This window comes from Engystomops pustulosus, chromosome 6, assembly GCF_040894005.1.
Source record: "Engystomops pustulosus chromosome 6, aEngPut4.maternal, whole genome shotgun sequence".
Taxonomy (NCBI): Eukaryota; Metazoa; Chordata; class Amphibia; order Anura; family Leptodactylidae; genus Engystomops; species Engystomops pustulosus.
In genome coordinates this window covers 3902953-3922034 of record NC_092416.1, presented here as the reverse complement: position 1 = coordinate 3922034, position 19082 = coordinate 3902953, and the positions used below count along the sequence as shown (strand labels likewise).

Sequence of the window (19082 nt, the reverse complement as noted above, 5' to 3'; positions counted from 1 at the left end):
ATAATATGGTGAGTCTGAGGGTGAGGGGATGTAGTTGTGTATGGTTAACCCCTCATGCACCGCAGGCTGTGGGGTGGGGAGCATCTTCCCGCAGTAGATCTCTCCAGCGGAGGGGCGGTAGGGGTGAATGATATGACATCATACTTATTCTCTGCCAGATAATTGGAGCGAAGGCGCGAGGGGACACGGAAGGGAATTAATTATATGGATTCAGTGTAAGGAGGAATCTGACGTGATGTGAGCGGAGAGCGAAAGGGAAAGAGAGAGAACGTACTGCTCAACATCATTATACAGTTCATGACTTGTACTCCGCTCACATCCAGAGCTGCATTCACAGCTGATGATGGATGGATGATTCCTGCTCAGGAATAAGGCCGCGTCCTGCTGAGACATAATAATAATAGCTGAGATTTACATCACATTTCTCTGCGCTGGGATCTTCTATGAGGGTCACAGAAAAACAGAAGGTTCTGCCACCACTAGGGGGAGCCAGCTGTGCATCTATGTATACTACTCCTGTAAAGAAGTGAGCTGGGTGTAGTGTACCAAATATCAGGGACACTCTGGTGGTACCATATACCGGGGACACTCTGGTGGTACCATATACCGGGGACACTCTGGTGGTACCATATACCTGGGACACTCTGGTGGTACCATATACCGGGGACACTCTGGTGGTACCATATACCTGGGACACTCTGGTGGTACCATATACCGGGGACACTCTGGTGGTACCATATACCGGGGACACTCTGGTGGTACCATATACCTGGGACACTCTGGTGGTACCAAATATCAGGGACACTCTAGTGGTACCAAATATCAGGGACACTCTGGTGGTACCAAATACCTGGGACACTCTGGTGGTACCATATACCTGGGACACTCTGGTGGTACCAAATATCAGGGACACTCTGGTGGTACCATATACCTGGGACACTCTGGTGGTACCATATACCTGGGACACTCTGGTGGTACCATATACCGGGGACACACTGGTGGTACCATATACCGGGGACACTCTGGTGGTACCATATACCGGGGACACTCTGGTGGTACCATATACCGGGGACACTCTGGTGGTACCATATACCGGGGACACTCTGGTGGTACCATATACCGGGGACACTCTGGTGGTACCATATACCTGGGACACTCTGGTGGTACCATATACCGGGGACACTCTGGTGGTACCATATACCGGGGACACTCTGGTGGTACCATATACCTGGGACACTCTGGTGGTACCAAATATCAGGGACACTCTAGTGGTACCAAATATCAGGGACACTCTGGTGGTACCATATACCGGGGACACTCTGGTGGTACCAAATATCAGGGACACTCTGGTGGTACCATATACCTGGGACACTCTGGTGGTACCATATACCGGGGACACTCTGGTGGTACCATATACCTGGGACACTCTGGTGGTACCATATACCGGGGACACTCTGGTGGTACCATATACCGGGGACACTCTGGTGGTACCATATACCTGGGACACTCTGGTGGTACCAAATATCAGGGACACTCTAGTGGTACCAAATATCAGGGACACTCTGGTGGTACCAAATACCTGGGACACTCTGGTGGTACCATATACCTGGGACACTCTGGTGGTACCAAATATCAGGGACACTCTGGTGGTACCATATACCTGGGACACTCTGGTGGTACCATATACCTGGGACACTCTGGTGGTACCATATACCGGGGACACACTGGTGGTACCATATACCGGGGACACTCTGGTGGTACCATATACCGGGGACACTCTGGTGGTACCATATACCGGGGACACTCTGGTGGTACCATATACCTGGGACACTCTGGTGGTACCATATACCGGGGACACTCTGGTGGTACCATATACCTTGGACACATTTTGGAGGTACCAAATATCAGGGACACTCTGGTGGTACCATATACCGGGGACACTCTGGTGGTACCATATACCGGGGACACTCTGGTGGTACCATGTACCTGGGACACTCTGGTGGTACCATATACCGGGGACACTCTGGTGGTACCATATACCGGGGACACTCTGGTGGTACCATGTACCTGGGACACTCTGGTGGTACCATATATCTGTAAATCTTTGTTGCCCCTTGTAATTTGCGCCACAGCGCCCCCATGTGGCCGGGCATTGCAGTGCGGTTGCGGTATCGGTCTCCGTACATTATGTTCCGGCGGTTTAGCGGTTGTGTGCGCAGGTTGTTGTGCCGCACTCGGTGTTCTCGGAGCGGTGGCTCTAGAGCAATGGGTTCACTTTCTGTCAGGGAAAGAGCAATTGCCGGGTGATATTTAGACTCCTACAGAACCTTAATTTCCCGCCCGCCGCATGCTGCACTTTAAAAGCATTTAGCGGCTGATACTGTCATCAGATTATGTCTGAGCAAAGAACAACCCGGAGATTCCCCCGGTCTGAGAATTAATGCAAATATGGCGGCGGCAGACGGCGGGTAAAGAGAAGCAAACAAATGACTGAAGAGAGAAGTAATTGAGGAGGCGGAGAGGGAACGGGGGTGCAGAGAGGGAACAGGGGGGCTGAGAGGGAACATGGGGTGCAGAGAGGGAACGGGGGGTGCAGAGAGAGTAAAGGGGGGCAGAGAGAGTAAAGGGGGGCAGAGAGGGAATGGGGGTGCAGAGAGAGAACAGGGGGCAGAGAGGGAATGGGGGGTGCAGAGAGGGAATGGGGGTGCAGAGGGAACATGGGGGGCAGAGAGGGAATGGGGGGTGCAGAGGGAAGTGGGGACGGGACCGGGAATATGTGGTGCAGAGAGGGAATGGGGGTGCAGAGAGGGAACTGGGGGGGGGCGGGAACATGGGGTGCAGAGAGGGAACTGGGGGGGGATGGGAACATGGGGTGCAGAGAGGGAGCTGGGGGGGGGCGGGAACATGGGGTGCAGAGAGGGAACTGGGGGGGATGGGAACATGGGGTGCAGAGAGGGAACTGGGGGGGCGGGAACATGGGGTGCAGAGAGGGAACTTATAGTGCAGAGAGGGAACTGGGGGGGAGCCTGGAACACTGGGTGCAGAGAGGGAACGGGGGGTGCAGAGAGCTGTGTAGGTCGGATGGAGCTGGGCTGTGTAGGTCGGATGGAGCAGAGCTGTGTAGGTCGGATGGAGCAGAGCTGTGTAGGTGGGATGGAGCAGAGCTGTGTAGGTGGGATGGAGCAGAGCTGTGTAGGTGGGATGGAGCAGAGCTGTGTAGGTGGGATGGAGCAGAGCTGTGTAGGTGGGATGGAGCTGTGCTGTGTAGGTCACATGGAGCAGTGCTGTGTAGGTCACATGGAGCAGAGCTGTGTAGGTCGGATGGAGGCCGGATGGAGCAGAGCTGTGTAGGTGGGATGGAGCAGAGCTGTGTAGGTCACATGGAGCAGAGCTGTGTAGGTCGGATGGAGGCCGGATGGAGCAGAGCTGTGTAGGTGGGATGGAGCAGAGCTGTGTAGGTCACATTGAGCAGAGCTGTGTAGGTTGGATGGAGCAGAGCTGTGTAGGTCGGATGGAGCAGAGCTGTGTAGGTGGGATGGAGCAGAGCTGTGTAGGTCACATTGAGCAGAGCTGTGTAGGTTGGATGGAGCAGAGCTGTGTAGGTCGGATGGAGCAGAGCTGTGTAGGTTGGATGGAGCAGAGCTGTGTAGGTTGGATGGAGCAGAGCTGTGTAGGTTGGATGGAGCAGAGCTGTGTAGGTTGGATGGAGCAGAGCTGTGTAGGTTGGATGGAGCAGAGCTGTGTAGGTCACATTGAGCAGAGCTGTGTAGGTCACATTGAGCAGAGCTGTGTAGGTCGGATGGAGCAGAGCTGTGTAGGTGGGATGGAGCAGAGCTGTGTAGGTCACATTGAGCAGAGCTGTGTAGGTTGGATGGAGCAGAGCTGTGTAGGTCGGATGGAGCAGAGCTGTGTAGGTGGGATGGAGCAGAGCTGTGTAGGTCACATTGAGCAGAGCTGTGTAGGTTGGATGGAGCAGAGCTGTGTAGGTCGGATGGAGCAGAGCTGTGTAGGTTGGATGGAGCAGAGCTGTGTAGGTTGGATGGAGCAGAGCTGTGTAGGTTGGATGGAGCAGAGCTGTGTAGGTTGGATGGAGCAGAGCTGTGTAGGTTGGATGGAGCAGAGCTGTGTAGGTCACATTGAGCAGAGCTGTGTAGGTCACATTGAGCAGAGCTGTGTAGGTCGGATGGAGCAGAGCTGTGTAGGTGGGATGGAGCAGAGCTGTGTAGGTCACATTGAGCAGAGCTGTGTAGGTTGGATGGAGCAGAGCTGTGTAGGTCGGATGGAGAATGAACCTAAATATTAGAGGAGCCTCGTGTGGGACGGACGTTGCCAAGACTTAGTTCTGTGTATGAATCGCGTAAAATCCCACCCACCCCTGCAAGGAGCGAAGCATATGCCCTCCTATACGCAGCCGCCGCCATCAAGTGCCTTCTTCTCTTTTACCGCTAATTATAATAATTATAATCAGCGGGCGCCATGTTTCCAAAGTGGAGCCTCCACCTGACCACCATCGCATCTGTGAGGATTCCTGCTAGTCTGCGCCTTGTTACTCTCTCTAAATACTCTGAACTGCGTAACAGTAATCTGCGGTCATCGCCATGCATACTACAACCCCCAGCACAGGGTATGCTGGGAGTTGTGGTGCTAACCCTTTAGCAGGGGGGGTTAATACTTTTTGTCTTTTCTGTTCCTTCTGTTTTCTTTTTGACGTTTGCATCTCTGTGTTGTGATGAGAGGCGATGCGTCCGGGGTGTGATACGTGGTGGTCTATCCAGTCAGGTCTTTGGGGGATTACCCCCCACAATGCACTAGAGGCACGCGCAGATATGGAGCCCATAATCTCTATTCCTGAGGGGCTTGTCACCCCGGCCTATTCACAGTACCATCTGGGTCATTCCTAGCCCAGAGCCAACACTAGGAGCAGATTCATCACAAAAGGGGACAAAAGGTAGACGCCGTTTCAGTAGCAACCAATCAGAATCCAATATTTATTTATAACGAAGCTAAAATAAAGATTACATGAGCAACCAACCCAAATTCAACTTTTATTTTGAAATAAAAATGTCTGAAGAAGCCCCGGAGGGATCTCATAGTCCGTCATGAGTGAACTAGGCCTCGTTGTCTATAGCAACCAATCACAGGGCAGCTTTCATTTTTCCACAGCAGTTTTAGAAATGTAAGTTGTGCTCTGATTGGTTGATAGGGTCAAGTTTGATAAAACCTGATAAAATGGAGGTACAAGTGTAGAATGTCTTCCTGCCAGTTGTTGTATCCACCATCACATATGTAATAGCCCCGGATAACCATTTATAGAGGCCGGTGTGTACAGATAAATGTATCTGTAACCATGGAGATACATGGGCCAGCGGAGGAGCTGCGTACACTCACCATCACTGTTAGAAGTTGCCTCTTTTTGCGATTTTTAGATATGTCAAAGATATATAAGTCTGCACCGAGTGATGGAGTCAGCGCCCCCCGCCTGCGCTCTCATTAGTGTCTGGCGCAGTGTCGTACCTGCGCTGAGCGGCGTCTCCATCCCCTCCATACACCCCACAAGTGTACAGACATTACTACCCACCACAGCGGCGGGCTCACTATAAGGATATTTATTACGTAGGACCCCCCCCCCCATCTATAATCCCCCCTGCAGCACCATTATACATCTCGTATATTATACGCTGGAGACAACCTCTCACTTCTTATCTGCTGTAACCAGATTGTCCGACATTAGATTATGATGCACTGGGCATGTGTCCTCACACTGCTGTGCTCTGTGCTATGTATTATGCATGGGGAGATGTGTAATCAGACCTTTGTGTATGTTGTCAGGAGCAGCAGGACTGTGAAATATGAATAGTACATTCTCCAAGTGCACTGGTGAGGTGTGTCCTCACACTGCTGTGCTATGAGCTCTCTGCTGACAGTGTGGGGTTGCATCCGTGGAGTGAAATTTGTTTAATATCATTGCTGTGAAAATGAGATTTATATTCCAGGATTGTAGCTCCTGGGGCTGTGTCCTCACACTGCTGTGCTCTGTGTATTATTCTGCTCCACAACTCCTACCCACAGACTATCATTCTTGATCAGGTGGTAGGAGCCCATGGTGTGACCGTGGGCCCCGTGGCGTCTCTACACCAGCAGTAGAAATATTTGGGGGGAGTCCCTGATAATGAGCAGGTTTTATGAGCGGTCGGCCGCCCCCGGGTGTCGGATGTGATGGATGTAGCTGCCGCTGTGATGTCCCCCTGCAGACCGCACAGTCCGTGGCTCCGTGTACCATGTGCAGCGCCAATCGCTGAGATTTGTGGGCGCCGGGGGGCTTCTAATTCTCTGTAATGATTAATATGATATGATGCGGCTGCTGCATTATTAACCCCCTCTATGCTGCGGTACCGCTGATAGGACACTTCCCCTGGGGTACCATGGTGGCGCCTTGCTGCATTATTAACCTCCTCTATGCTGCGGTACCACTGATAGGACACTTACCCTGGGGGTACCATGGTGGCGTCCTGCTACATTATTAACCCCCTCTATCCTGCGGTACCACGGATAGGACACTTCCCCTGCTGGGGGAGCTCTAGGTACCACAGTGGCGCTCTATGTCTCTATGTTTTCTTCATTTGGGGGGCTCCGGGGGTCTTGATAACTGTTATGTCTGTTTTGTGCTGTGACCTTACGGGATGTTCCTTGTGTCTTGCAGCGTTCGCTCAGGAGGTCCAGGCCGAGAACGTGACGGTGGTAGAAGGGGGGACGGCGGAGATCAGCTGCCGCTTACACCAGTACGATGGGTCCATAGTGGTCATCCAGAATCCCTCCCGGCAGACCCTCTTCTTCAATGGCACAAGAGGTGAGTGCGGGGTACAGTAGGTGGCGCCGGCCCTTTAAGGCTATGCTCACACAGGTGGCCCCTAGGCCGAGCTCTCATTGTCCAGTCTGAAATGTTTATGTTGTTTGTAGAAGCAGGACTGTGATTTATATTCCATGATTGTAGCTACCCCAAGTGCACTGGGGGTGGGGGATGTTCTCACACTGCTGTGTTTTTAGCTCTCTGCAGACAGCGTTAGGTGTTGTCACTAGAAAGAGGTATAATCACACATTTGTGTATGTTGTTAGTAGCAGCAGGACTGTGAAATATGGATTTATATTCCATGATTGTAGCTACCCCAAGTGACGTGGAAGGGGGGGATGTTCTCACACAGCTGCGTTCTCTGCAGCCAGTGCTATGTATTGTCCTCAGAGAGATGTGTAATCAGAGCTTCAGTAGCAGTAGAACTTTGAAATATGTATTTATATTCCTGGATTCTCCAACTGTTTCACAGAGCACAGCAGTGTGAGGTCTGATTACACATCTCTCCAGGGACAATACATAACACTGGCTGCAGAGAGCACAGAGCACAGCAGTGTGAGGTCTGATTACACATCTCTCCAGGGACAATACATAACACTGGCTGCAGAGAGCACAGAGCACAGCAGTGTGAGGTCTGATTACACATCTCTCCAGGGACAATACATAACACTGGCTGCTGGGAGCACAGAGCACAGCAGTGTGAGGTCTGATTACACATCTCTCCAGGGACAATACATAACACTGGCTGCAGAGAGCACAGAGCACAGCAGTGTGAGGTCTGATTACACATCTCCCCAGGGACAGTACATAACACTGGCTGCAGAGAGCACAGAGCACAGCAGTGTGAGGTCTGATTACACATCTCTCCAGGGACAGTACATAACACTGACTGCAAAGAGCACAGAGCACAGCAGTGTGAGGTCTGATTACACATCTCTCCAGGGACAATACATTACACTGGCTGCACAGAGCACAGCAGTGTGAGGTCTGATTACACATCTCTCCAGGGACAATACATAACACTGGCTGCAGAGAGCACAGAGCACAGCAGTGTGAGGTCTGATTACACATCTCTCCAGGGACATTACATAACACTAGTTGCAGAGAGCACAGAGCACAGCAGTGTGAGGTCTGACTACACATCTCTCCAGGACAATACATAACACTGGCTGCAGAGAGCACAGAGCACAGCAGTGTGAGGTCTGATTACACATCTCCCCAGGGACAGTACATAACACTGGCTGCAGAGAGCACAGAGCACAGCAGTGTGAGGTCTGATTACACATTTCTCCAGGGACAATACATAACACTGACTGCAAAGAGCACAGAGCACAGCAGTGTGAGGTCTGATTACACATTTCTCCAGGTACAATACATAACACTGGCTGCACAGAGCACAGAGCACAGCAGTGTGAGGTCTGATTACACATCTCTCCAGGGACAATACATAACACTGGCTGCAGAGACCACAGAGCACAGCAGTGTGAGGTCTGATTACACATCTCTCCAGGCCAATACATAACACTGGCTGCAGAGAGCACAGAGCACAGCAGTGTGAGGTCTGATTACACATCTCTCCAGTACAATACATAACACTGGCTGCAGAGAGCACAGCAGTGTGAGGTCTGATTACACATCTCTCCAGAGACAATACATAACACTGGCTGCAGAGAGCACAGAGCACAGCAGTGTGAGGTCTGATTACGCATCTCTCCAGGGACAATACATAACACTGGCTGCAGAGAGCACAGAGCACAGCAGTGTGAGGTCTGATTACACATCTCTCCAGGGACAATACATAACACTGGCAGCAGAGAGCACAGAGCACAGCAGTGTGAGGTCTGATTACACATCTCTCCAGGGACAATACATAACACTGGCTGCAGAGAGCACAGAGCACAGCAGTGTGAGGTCTGATTACACATCTCTCCAGGGACAATACATAGCACTGGCTGGAGTCGGTAGGGTCACACCTGCTGATGGTTTCCCTGTCTGTACAGATCTCTAGTTACTGACAGCAGAAATGTAAGAAGTGATGTCACCTCCCTGTCCGCTTCCTCTTGGCAGCTCATATACAGCATTAGCCAGCAGGGGGCGTCACTAAGTGCAGGAGGGAGAACAATGTGAATGAGGGATGATGGGGGTGATTAGAGATGTCAGTATTGTAGGTTACCATTATCATCCATGTCCGGGGCGGATTGAGGGGTTAATGGTGCAGCTTCCCCTCCCGTCATCTCGGATCATTCTCATCCACTTCTAAATTTATCCAGACATCTGCAGCCGACACTCAATGGCGCCCGAGGAGGGGGAGATAGACGCCCTCTCTAGATTAAGAAACGTGTCTATGGCACCTCCAGGGATGAAAGACTGATGCCACCCATTGCCACGGGATGCCCTCTGACTCTGACCTGTATCCATTTTCATCCTGAGCCTCCTTGTTCATAAATAGAAGGTCAAAATGACAGTAAGGAATGACACTAGTGATAGGAATTATCCCTGGAGAGATGTGTAATCGTACCTCACACTGCTGTGCTCTGTGCTCTCTGCAGCCAGTGTTATGTATTGTCCCTGGAGAGTTGTGTAATCAGACCTCACACTGCTGTGCTCTGTGCTCTCTGTAGCCAGTGTTATGTATTTTCCCTGGAGAGATGTGTAATCAGACCTCACACTGCTGTGCTCTGTGCAGCCAGTGTTATGTATTGTCCCTGGAGAGATGTGTAATCAGACCTCACACTGCTGTGCTCTGTGCTCTCTGCAGCCAGTGTTATGTACTGTCCCTGGAGAGATGTGTAATCAGACCTCACACTGCTGTGCTCTGTGCTCTCTGCAGCCAGTGTTATGTATTGTCCCTGGAGAGATGTGTAATCAGACCTCACACTGCTGTGCTCTGTGCTCTCTGCAGCCAGTGTTATGTACTGTCCCTGGAGAGATGTGTAATCAGACCTCACACTGCTGTGCTCTGTGCTCTCTGCAGCCAGTGTTATGTAATGTCCCTAGAGAGATGTGTAATCAGACCTCACACTGCTGTGCTCTGTGCTCTCTGCAGCCAGTGTTATGTTTTGTCCCTGGAGAGATGTGTAATCAGACCTCACACTGCTGTGCTCTGTGCTCTCTGCAGCCAGTGTTATGTATTGTCCCTGGAGAGATGTGTAATCAGACCTCACACTGCTGTGCTCTGTGCTCTCTGCAGCCAGTGTTATGTACTGTCCCTGGAGAGATGTGTAATCAGACCTCACACTGCTGTGCTCTGTGCTCTCTGCAGCCAGTGTTATGTATTGTCCCTGGAGAGATGTGTAATCAGACCTCACACTGCTGTGCTCTGTGCTCTGTGCAGTCAAGGTTATATTTCTTGTGACCACTCCCCTTCTCCCCTGAAGTGTCCTGTGTCTCCGTGGATGCAGTGTCGTGCCAGTGTCACAGTGTTTTTCTTCCTGTTTCCAGCTTTAAAAGACGAGCGTTTCCAGCTGGTGGAGTTTACGCCGAAACAGGTGAAGATCCATCTGTCCAACGCCAAGCTGGAGGACGAGGGCGGCTACTTCTGTCAGCTGTACACGGAGGACACGCATCACCAGATCGCAACGCTGACCGTGCTGGGTGAGTACACGCCTTCGCCTCCAGAGATGAGTCACCGGAGGAGGCACATGATAACACTATCACTACTAATGGCTCTAGTAATGATGATGCAGTCCTCACACTGCTGTGCTCTGTGCTCTCTGCATTAGAACACTACCCAATCCCTTCCCCAGCTCCTGCAGACTATTCAGCGGGATGGGGCTGTGAAGCAGAGTAATGCTCAGAGCACAGCAGTGTGAGGACGCAGCAGCTTCATACATTGATGCGTCTTGTCTTGCAGTCCCCCCAGAGAACCCTGTGGTGGAGGTGAAGGAGCAGGCGGTGGAGGGGGGGCTGGTGGAGCTCATCTGCTCCGCCCCCAGAACCAAGCCAGAAGCCACGCTCCGCTGGTACCGGGACCGCAGAGAACTGAAGGGTGAGGACAGCGGGGGCCAGGTGTGTACACGGGAGGGGGGTCCCAGCGCTCGCCTCATGTCTGACGTCTCTTCCCCCCAGGAGTCACCAGCAAACAGGAAAACATCAAGACCTTCAGCATCACCAACAGCGTCCAGATCTCCGTGGAGAGGAGGGACAACGGCGAGATCGTCACCTGCGAGGCCTCGCACCCGGCCCTGCGCGGCCAGAAGAAGCAGACGCAATACGTGCTGGACGTGCAATGTGAGTCACCCCCGCCATATGGTGCACAGCCTGCAGCACATATATACATAGACAATACATGCTGGACGTCCAGTGTGAGTCACCACCCGCCATATGGTGCACAGCCTACATTACATATATACATAGACAATACATGCTGGACGTCCAGTGTGAGTCACCACCCGCCATATGGTGCACAGCCTACAACACATATATACATAGACAATACATGCTGGACGTGCAATGTGAGTCCCCACCGCCATATGGTGCACAGCCTACAGCACATCACCCATATTACATATATGCATAGACAATACATGCTGGACGTGCAATGTGAGTCACCCCCGCCATATGGTGCACAGCCTACAACACATCACCCATATTACATATATACATAGACAATACATGCTGGACGTGCAATGTGAGTCACCCCCGCCATATGGTGCACAGCCTACAACACATCACCCATATTACATATATACATAGACAATACATGCTGGACATCCAGTGTGAGTCACCACCCGCCATATGGTGCACAGCCTACAGCACATCACCCATATTACATATATACATAGACAATACATGCTGGACGTGCAATGTGAGTCACCCCCGCCATATGGTGCACAGCCTACAACACATCACCCATATTACATATATACATAGACAATACGTGCTGGACGTGCAATGTGAGTCACCCCCGCCATATGGTGCACAGCCTGCAGCACATATATGCATAGACAATACATGCTGGAAGTGCAATGTGAGTCACCCCCGCCATATGGTGCACAGCCTGCAGCACATCACCCATATTACATATATACATAGACAATACGTGCTGGACGTGTAATGTGAGTCACCCCCGCCATATGGTGCACAGCCTGCAGCACATCACCCATATTACATATATACATAGACAATACGTGCTGGACGTGCAATGTGAGTCACCACCCGCCATATGGTGCACAGCCTACAACACATCACCCATATTACATATATACATAGACAATACATGCTGGACGTGCAATGTGAGTCACCAACCGCCATATGGTGCACAGCCTACAGCACATCACCCATATTACATATATACATAGACAATACATGCTGGACGTCCAGTGTGAGTCACCAACCGCCATATGGTGCACAGCCTACAGCACATCACCCATATTACATATATACATAGACAATACATGCTGGACGTGCAATGTGAGTCACCACCCGCCATATGGTGCACAGCCTACAGCACATCACCCATATTACATATATACATAGACAATACATGCTGGACGTGTAATGTGAGTCACCCCCGCCATATGGTGCACAGCCTGCAGCACATATATACATAGACAATACATGCTGGACGTGCAGTGTGAGTCACCACCGCCATATGGTGCACAGCCTACAGCACATCACCCATATTACATATATACATAGACAATACATGCTGGACGTGCAATGTGAGTCACCACCCGCCATATGGTGCACAGCCCACAACACATCACCCATATTACATATATACATAGACAATACATGCTGGACGTGCAATGTGAGTCACCCCCGCCATATGGTGCACAGCCTGCAGCACATATATACATAGACAATACATGCTGGACGTCCAGTGTGAGTCACCACCCGCCATATGGTGCACAGCCTACAGCACATCACCCATATTACATATATACATAGACAATACGTGCTGGACGTGTAATGTGAGTCACCCCCGCCATATGGTGCACAGCCTACAGCACATCACCCATATTACATATATACATAGACAATACATGCTGGACGTGTAATGTGAGTCACCCCCGCCATATGGTGCACAGCCTACATTACATATATACATAGACAATACATGCTGGACGTGTAATGTGAGTCACCCCCGCCATATGGTGCACAGCCTACAGCACATCACCCATATTACATATATACATAGACAATACATGCTGGACGTGTAATGTGAGTCACCCCCGCCATATGGTGCACAGCCTACATTACATATATACATAGACAATACATGCTGGACGTGTAATGTGAGTCACCCCCGCCATATGGTGCACAGCCTACAGCACATCACCCATATTACATATATACATAGACAATACATGCTGGACGTGCAGTGTGAGTCACCACCGCCATATGGTGCACAGCCTACAGCACATCACCCATATTACATATATACATAGACAATACATGCTGGACGTGCAATGTGAGTCACCACCCGCCATATGGTGCACAGCCCACAACACATCACCCATATTACATATATACATAGACAATACATGCTGGACGTGCAATGTGAGTCACCCCCGCCATATGGTGCACAGCCTGCAGCACATATATGCATAGACAATACATGCTGGAAGTGCAATGTGAGTCACCCCCGCCATATGGTGCACAGCCTGCAGCACATATATACATAGACAATACATGCTGGACGTGCAATGTTAGTCACCACCGCCATATGGTGCACAGCCTGCAGCACATATATACATAGACAATACATGCTGGACGTCCAGTGTGAGTCACCACCCGCCATATGGTGCACAGCCTACAGCACATCACCCATATTACATATATACATAGACAATACGTGCTGGACGTGCAATGTGAGTCACCACCCGCCATATGGTGCACAGCCTACATTACATATATACATAGACAATACATGCTGGACGTGCAATGTGAGTCACCCCCGCCATATGGTGCACAGCCTACATTACATATATACATAGACAATACATGCTGGACGTGCAATGTGAGTCACCCTTGCCATATGGTGCACAGCCTACAACACATCACCCATATTACATATATACATAGACAATACATGCTGGACGTGCAATGTGAGTCACCACCCGCCATATGGTGCACAGCCTACAGCACATCACCCATATTACATATATACATAGACAATACATGCTGGACATCCAGTATGAGTCACCACCCGCCATATGGTGCACAGCCTACAGCACATCACCCACATTACATATATACATAGACAATACATGCTGGACATCCAGTGTGAGTCACCACCCGCCATATGGTGCACAGCCTACAGCACATCACCCATATTACATATATACATAGACAATACATGCTGGACGTGCAATGTGAGTCACCACCCGCCATATGGTGCACAGCCTACAGCACATCACCCATATTACATATATACATAGACAATACATGCTGGACATCCAGTGTGAGTCACCACCCGCCATATGGTGCACAGCCTACATCACATGACCCATATTACATATATACATAGACAATACATGCTGGACGTCCAGTATGAGTCACCACCCGCCATATGGTGCACAGCCTACAACACATCACCCATATTACATATATACATAGACAATACATGCTGGACGTCCAGTGTGAGCCCCCACCCGCCATATGGTGCACAGCCTACATCACATGACCTATACCATATTGTATGGCGCGAGGTTCTGAGCCGTGGCCTGCACTGCCCTATACCTGCACCTGCTGCCTCGGTCGGGGGTCCTCGGCTCCTGGTGGACTCCGGGGTCATGTGGGGCCTAATCCCCCCGGTCTCCAGATCTCAGACGTTACTTATCATTATCTCTCGCTAAGTCTCATCTGTCCATCACTAATAATCAATAACTCCGACCCAAACAACTTCCAGTTCCTATAACCGCGACCTCCTGCGACCCGACTGACCTGCAGAAATCCCCTTAAATCCGGATAACGACCCCTGAAGCTGCAGGCAGATCAGTGTAATACTCACTGACCCTGGCGGCGCCTCGTTGACCCCCGGCTATTGACCTGTTTGGCGTCATTGCTAATTACACAAACGAGGCGCAGCTGACGGCGCACGTCCCCCTCCTCCTGGAACATCGATGGTTAATGGACTTGTCACCTGTAAATGACCCCCGGACATAATGAAGAGGAATATTCAGAATAAGTCTCCAACACAGAAGTCATCAGGCGGGGGAGGATCCGCAACACAGGAGGACGTGGTAACCCTCCCCTTACAGTCTAATGCGCCCCCTGAGTCCTGGGCCTGGTGTCTCCCTGCGCCCCCTCAGTCCTGGGCCTGGTGTCACCCTGCGCCCCCTCAGTCCTGGGCCTGGTGTCTCCCTGCGCCCCCTCAGTCCTGGGCCTGGTGTCTCTGCACCCCCTCAGTCCTGGGCCTGGTGTCACCCTGCACCCCCTCAGTCCTGGGCCTGGAGTCTCCCTGCGCCCCCTCAGTCCTGGGCCTGGTGTCTCCCTGCGCCCCCTCAGTCCTGGGCCTGGTGTCACCCTGCGCCCCCTAAGTCCTGGGCCTGGTGTCACCCTGCACCCCCTCAGTCCTGGGCCTGGTGTCACCCTGCCCCCCTCAGTCCTGGGCCTGGTGTCTCCCTGCGCCCCCTCAGTCCTGGGCCTGGTGTCACCCTGTGCCCCCTCAGTCCTGGGCCTGGTGTCTCCCTGCACCCCCTCAGTCCTGGGCCTGGTGTCACCCTGCCCCCCTCAGTCCTGGGCCTGGTGTCACCCTGCGCCCCCTCAGTCCTGGGCCTGGTGTCACCCTGTGCCCCCTCAGTCCTGGGCCTGGTGTCTCCCTGCACCCCCTCAGTCCTGGGCCTGGTGTCACCCTGCCCCCCTCAGTCCTGGGCCTGGTGTCACCCTGCGCCCCCTCAGTCCTGGGCCTGGTGTCTCCCTGCGCCCCCTCAGTCCTGGGCCTGGTGTCTCCCTGCGCCCCCTCAGTCCTGGGCCTGGTGTCACCCTGCGCCCCCTCAGTCCTGGGCCTGGTGTCAGCCTGCACCCCCTCAGTCCTGGGCCTGGTGTCTCCCTGCGCCCCCTCAGTCCTGGGCCTGGTGTCAGCCTGCACCCCCTCAGTCCTGGGCCTGGTGTCAACCTGCGCCCCCTCAGTCCTGGGCCTGGTGTCACCCTGCGCCCCCTCAGTCCTGGGCCTGGTGTCACCCTGCACCCCCTCAGTCCTGGGCCTGGTGTCACCCTGCGCCCCCTCAGTCCTGGGCCTGGTGTCACCCTGCACCCCCTCAGTCCTGGGCCTGGTGTCACCCTGCGCCCCCTCAGACCTGGGCCTGGTGTCTCCCTGCGCCCCCTCAGTCCTGGGCCTGGTGTCTCCCTGCGCCCCCTCAGTCCTGGGCCTGGTGTCACCCTGTCCCCCCCTCAGTCCTGGGCCTGGTGTCAGCCTGCACCCCCTCAGTCCTGGGCCTGGTGTCAGCCTGCACCCCCTCAGTCCTGGGCCTGGTGTCACCCTGCGCCCCCTCAGTCCTGGGCCTGGTGTCACCCTGCGCCCCCTCAGTCCTGGGCCTGGTGTCACCCTGCACCCCCTCAGTCCTGGGCCTGGTGTCTCCCTGCGCCCCCTCAGTCCTGGGCCTGGTGTCACCCTGCGCCCCCTCAGTCCTGGGCCTGGTGTCTCCCTGCGCCCCCTCAGTCCTGGGTAGGTGTTACCCTGTGCCCCCTCAGTCCTGGGTAGGTGTCACCCTGTCCCCCCCTCAGTCCTGGGCCTGGTGTTACCCTGCGCCCCCTCAGTCCTGGGCCTGGTGTCACCCTGTCCCCTCCTCAGTCCTGGGCCTGGTGTCTCCCTGCGCCCCCTCAGTCCTGGGCCTGGCGTCACCCTGCGCCCCCTCAGTCCTGGGCCTGGTGTCTCCCTGCGCCCCCTGAGTCCTGGGCCTGGTGTCATCCTGCGCCCCCTCAGTCCTGGGCCTGGTGTCACCCTGCGCCCCCTCAGTCCTGGGCCTGGTGTCTCCCTGCGCCCCCTCAGTCCTGGGCCTGGTGTCTCCCTGCGCCCCCTCAGTCCTGGGCCTGGTGTCTCCCTGCACCCCCTCAGTCCTGGGCCTGGTGTCAGCCTGCGCCCCCTCAGTCCTGGGCCTGGTGTCACCCTGCGCCCCCTCAGTCCTGGGCCTGGTGTCACCCTGCACCCCCTCAGTCCTGGGCCTGGTGTCTCCCTGCGCCCCCTCAGTCCTGGGCCTGGTGTCACCCTGCGCCCCCTCAGTCCTGGGCCTGGTGTCTCCCTGCGCCCCCTCAGTCCTGGGTAGGTGTTACCCTGTGCCCCCTCAGTCCTGGGTAGGTGTCACCCTGTCCCCCCCTCAGTCCTGGGCCTGGTGTTACCCTGCGCCCCCTCAGTCCTGGGCCTGGTGTCACCCTGTCCCCCCCTCAGTCCTGGGCCTGGTGTCTCCCTGCGCCCCCTCAGTCCTGGGCCTGGTGTCACCCTGTCCCCCCCTCAGTCCTGGGCCTGGTGTCTCCCTGCGCCCCCTCAGTCCTGGGCCTGGCGTCACCCTGCGCCCCCTCAGTCCTGGGCCTGGTGTCTCCCTGCGCCCCCTGAGTCCTGGGCCTGGTGTCATCCTGCGCCCCCTCAGTCCTGGGCCTGGTGTCTCCCTGCGCCCCCTCAGTCCTGGGCCTGGTGTCACCTTGCGCCCCCTCAGTCCTGGGCCTGGTGTCTCCCTGCGCCCCCTCAGTCCTGGGCCTGGTGTCTCCCTGCGCCCCCTCAGTCCTGGGCCTGGTGTCTCCCTGCGCCCCCTCAGTCCTGGGCCTGGTGTCTCCCTGCGCCCCCTCAGTCCTGGGCCTGGTGTCTCCCTGCACCCCCTCAGTCCTGGGTAGGTGTCACCCTGTCCCCCCCTCAGTCCTGGGCCTGGTGTCTCCCTGCACCCCCTCAGTCCTGGGCCTGGTGTCTCCCTGCGCCCCCTCAGTCCTGGGCCTGGTGTCACCCTGTCCCCCCCTCAGTCCTGGGCCTGGTGTCTCCCTGCACCCCCTCAGTCCTGGGCCTGGTGTCTCCCTGCGCCCCCTGAGTCCTGGGCCTGGTGTCTCCCTACACCCCCTCAGTCCTGGGCCTGGTGTCTCCCTGCGCCCCCTGAGTCCTGGGCCTGGCGTCTCCCTGCGCCCCCTCAGTCCTGGGCCTGGTGTCTCCCTGCGCCCCCTCAGTCCTGGGCCTGGTGTCTCCCTGCGCCCCCTCAGTCCTGGGCCTGGTGTCACCCTGCCCCCCCTCAGTCCTGGGTAGGTGTCACCCTGTCCCCCCCTCAGTCCTGGGCCTGGTGTCTCCCTGCACCCCCTCAGTCCTGGGCCTGGTGTCTCCCTGCGCCCCCTCAGTCTGGGCCTGGTGTCACCCTGTCCCCCCCTCAGTCCTGGGCCTGGTGTCTCCCCTGCACCCCCTCAGTCCTGGGCCTGGTGTCTCCCTGCGCCCCCTGAGTCCTGGGCCTGGTGTCTCCCTACACCCCCTCAGTCCTGGGCCTGGTGTCTCCCTGCGCCCCCTGAGTCCTGGGCCTGGCGTCTCCCTGCGCCCCCTCAGTCCTGGGCCTGGTGTCTCCCTGCGCCCCCTCAGTCCTGGGCCTGGTGTATCCCTGCGCCCCCTCAGTCCTGGGCCTGGTGTCACCCTGTCCCCCCCTCAGTCCTGGGCCTGGTGTCACCCTGCACCCCCTCAGTCCTGGGCCTGGTGTCTCCCTGCGCCCCCTCAGTCCTGGGCCTGGTGTATCCCTGCGCCCCCTCAGTCCTGGGCCTGGTGTCACCCTGTCCCCCCCTCAGTCCTGGGCCTGGTGTCTCCCCTGCCCCCCTCAGTCCTGGGCCTGGTGTCACCCTGCGCCCCCTCAGTCCTGGGCCTGGTGTCACCCTGCGCCCCCTCAGTCCTGGGCCTGGTGTCTCCCTGCGCCCCTCAGTCCTGGGCCTGGTGTCACCCTGCGCCCCCTCAGTCCTGGGCCTGGTGTCTCCCTGCACCCCCTCAGTCCTGGGCCTGGTGTCTCCCTGTGCCCCCTCAGTCCTGGGTAGGTGTTACCCTGTCCCCCCCCAGTCCTGGGTAGGTGTTACCCTGTGCCCCCTCAGTCCTGGGTAGGTGTCACCCTGTCCCCCCCTCAGTCCTGGGCCTGGTGTTACCCTGCGCCCCCTCAGTCCTGGGCCTGGTGTCACCCTGTCCCCCCCTCAGTCCTGGGCCTGGTGTCTCCCTGCGCCCCTCAGTCCTGGGCCTGGTGTCACCCTGTCCCCCCCTCAGTCCTGGGCCTGGTGTCTCCCTGCGCCCCCTCAGTCCTGGGCCTGGCGTCACCCTGCGCCCCCTCAGTCCTGGGCCTGGTGTCTC

At 55.1% G+C, this 19082-nt stretch overlaps 1 protein-coding gene across 1 annotated transcript in view; it reads left to right on the top strand.

Annotated features, from left to right (window-relative positions):
* LOC140065253 (cell adhesion molecule 4-like) overlaps positions 1-19082 on the top strand; it is a 235166-nt gene that overhangs the window by 183827 nt on the left and 32257 nt on the right. The window contains exons 2-5 of the mRNA XM_072112851.1: positions 6701-6847; positions 10289-10441; positions 10701-10835; positions 10916-11077. Coding sequence (XP_071968952.1) covers positions 6701-6847; positions 10289-10441; positions 10701-10835; positions 10916-11077 — 597 coding nt within the window. The remainder of the gene's footprint in view (positions 1-6700; positions 6848-10288; positions 10442-10700; positions 10836-10915; positions 11078-19082) is intronic.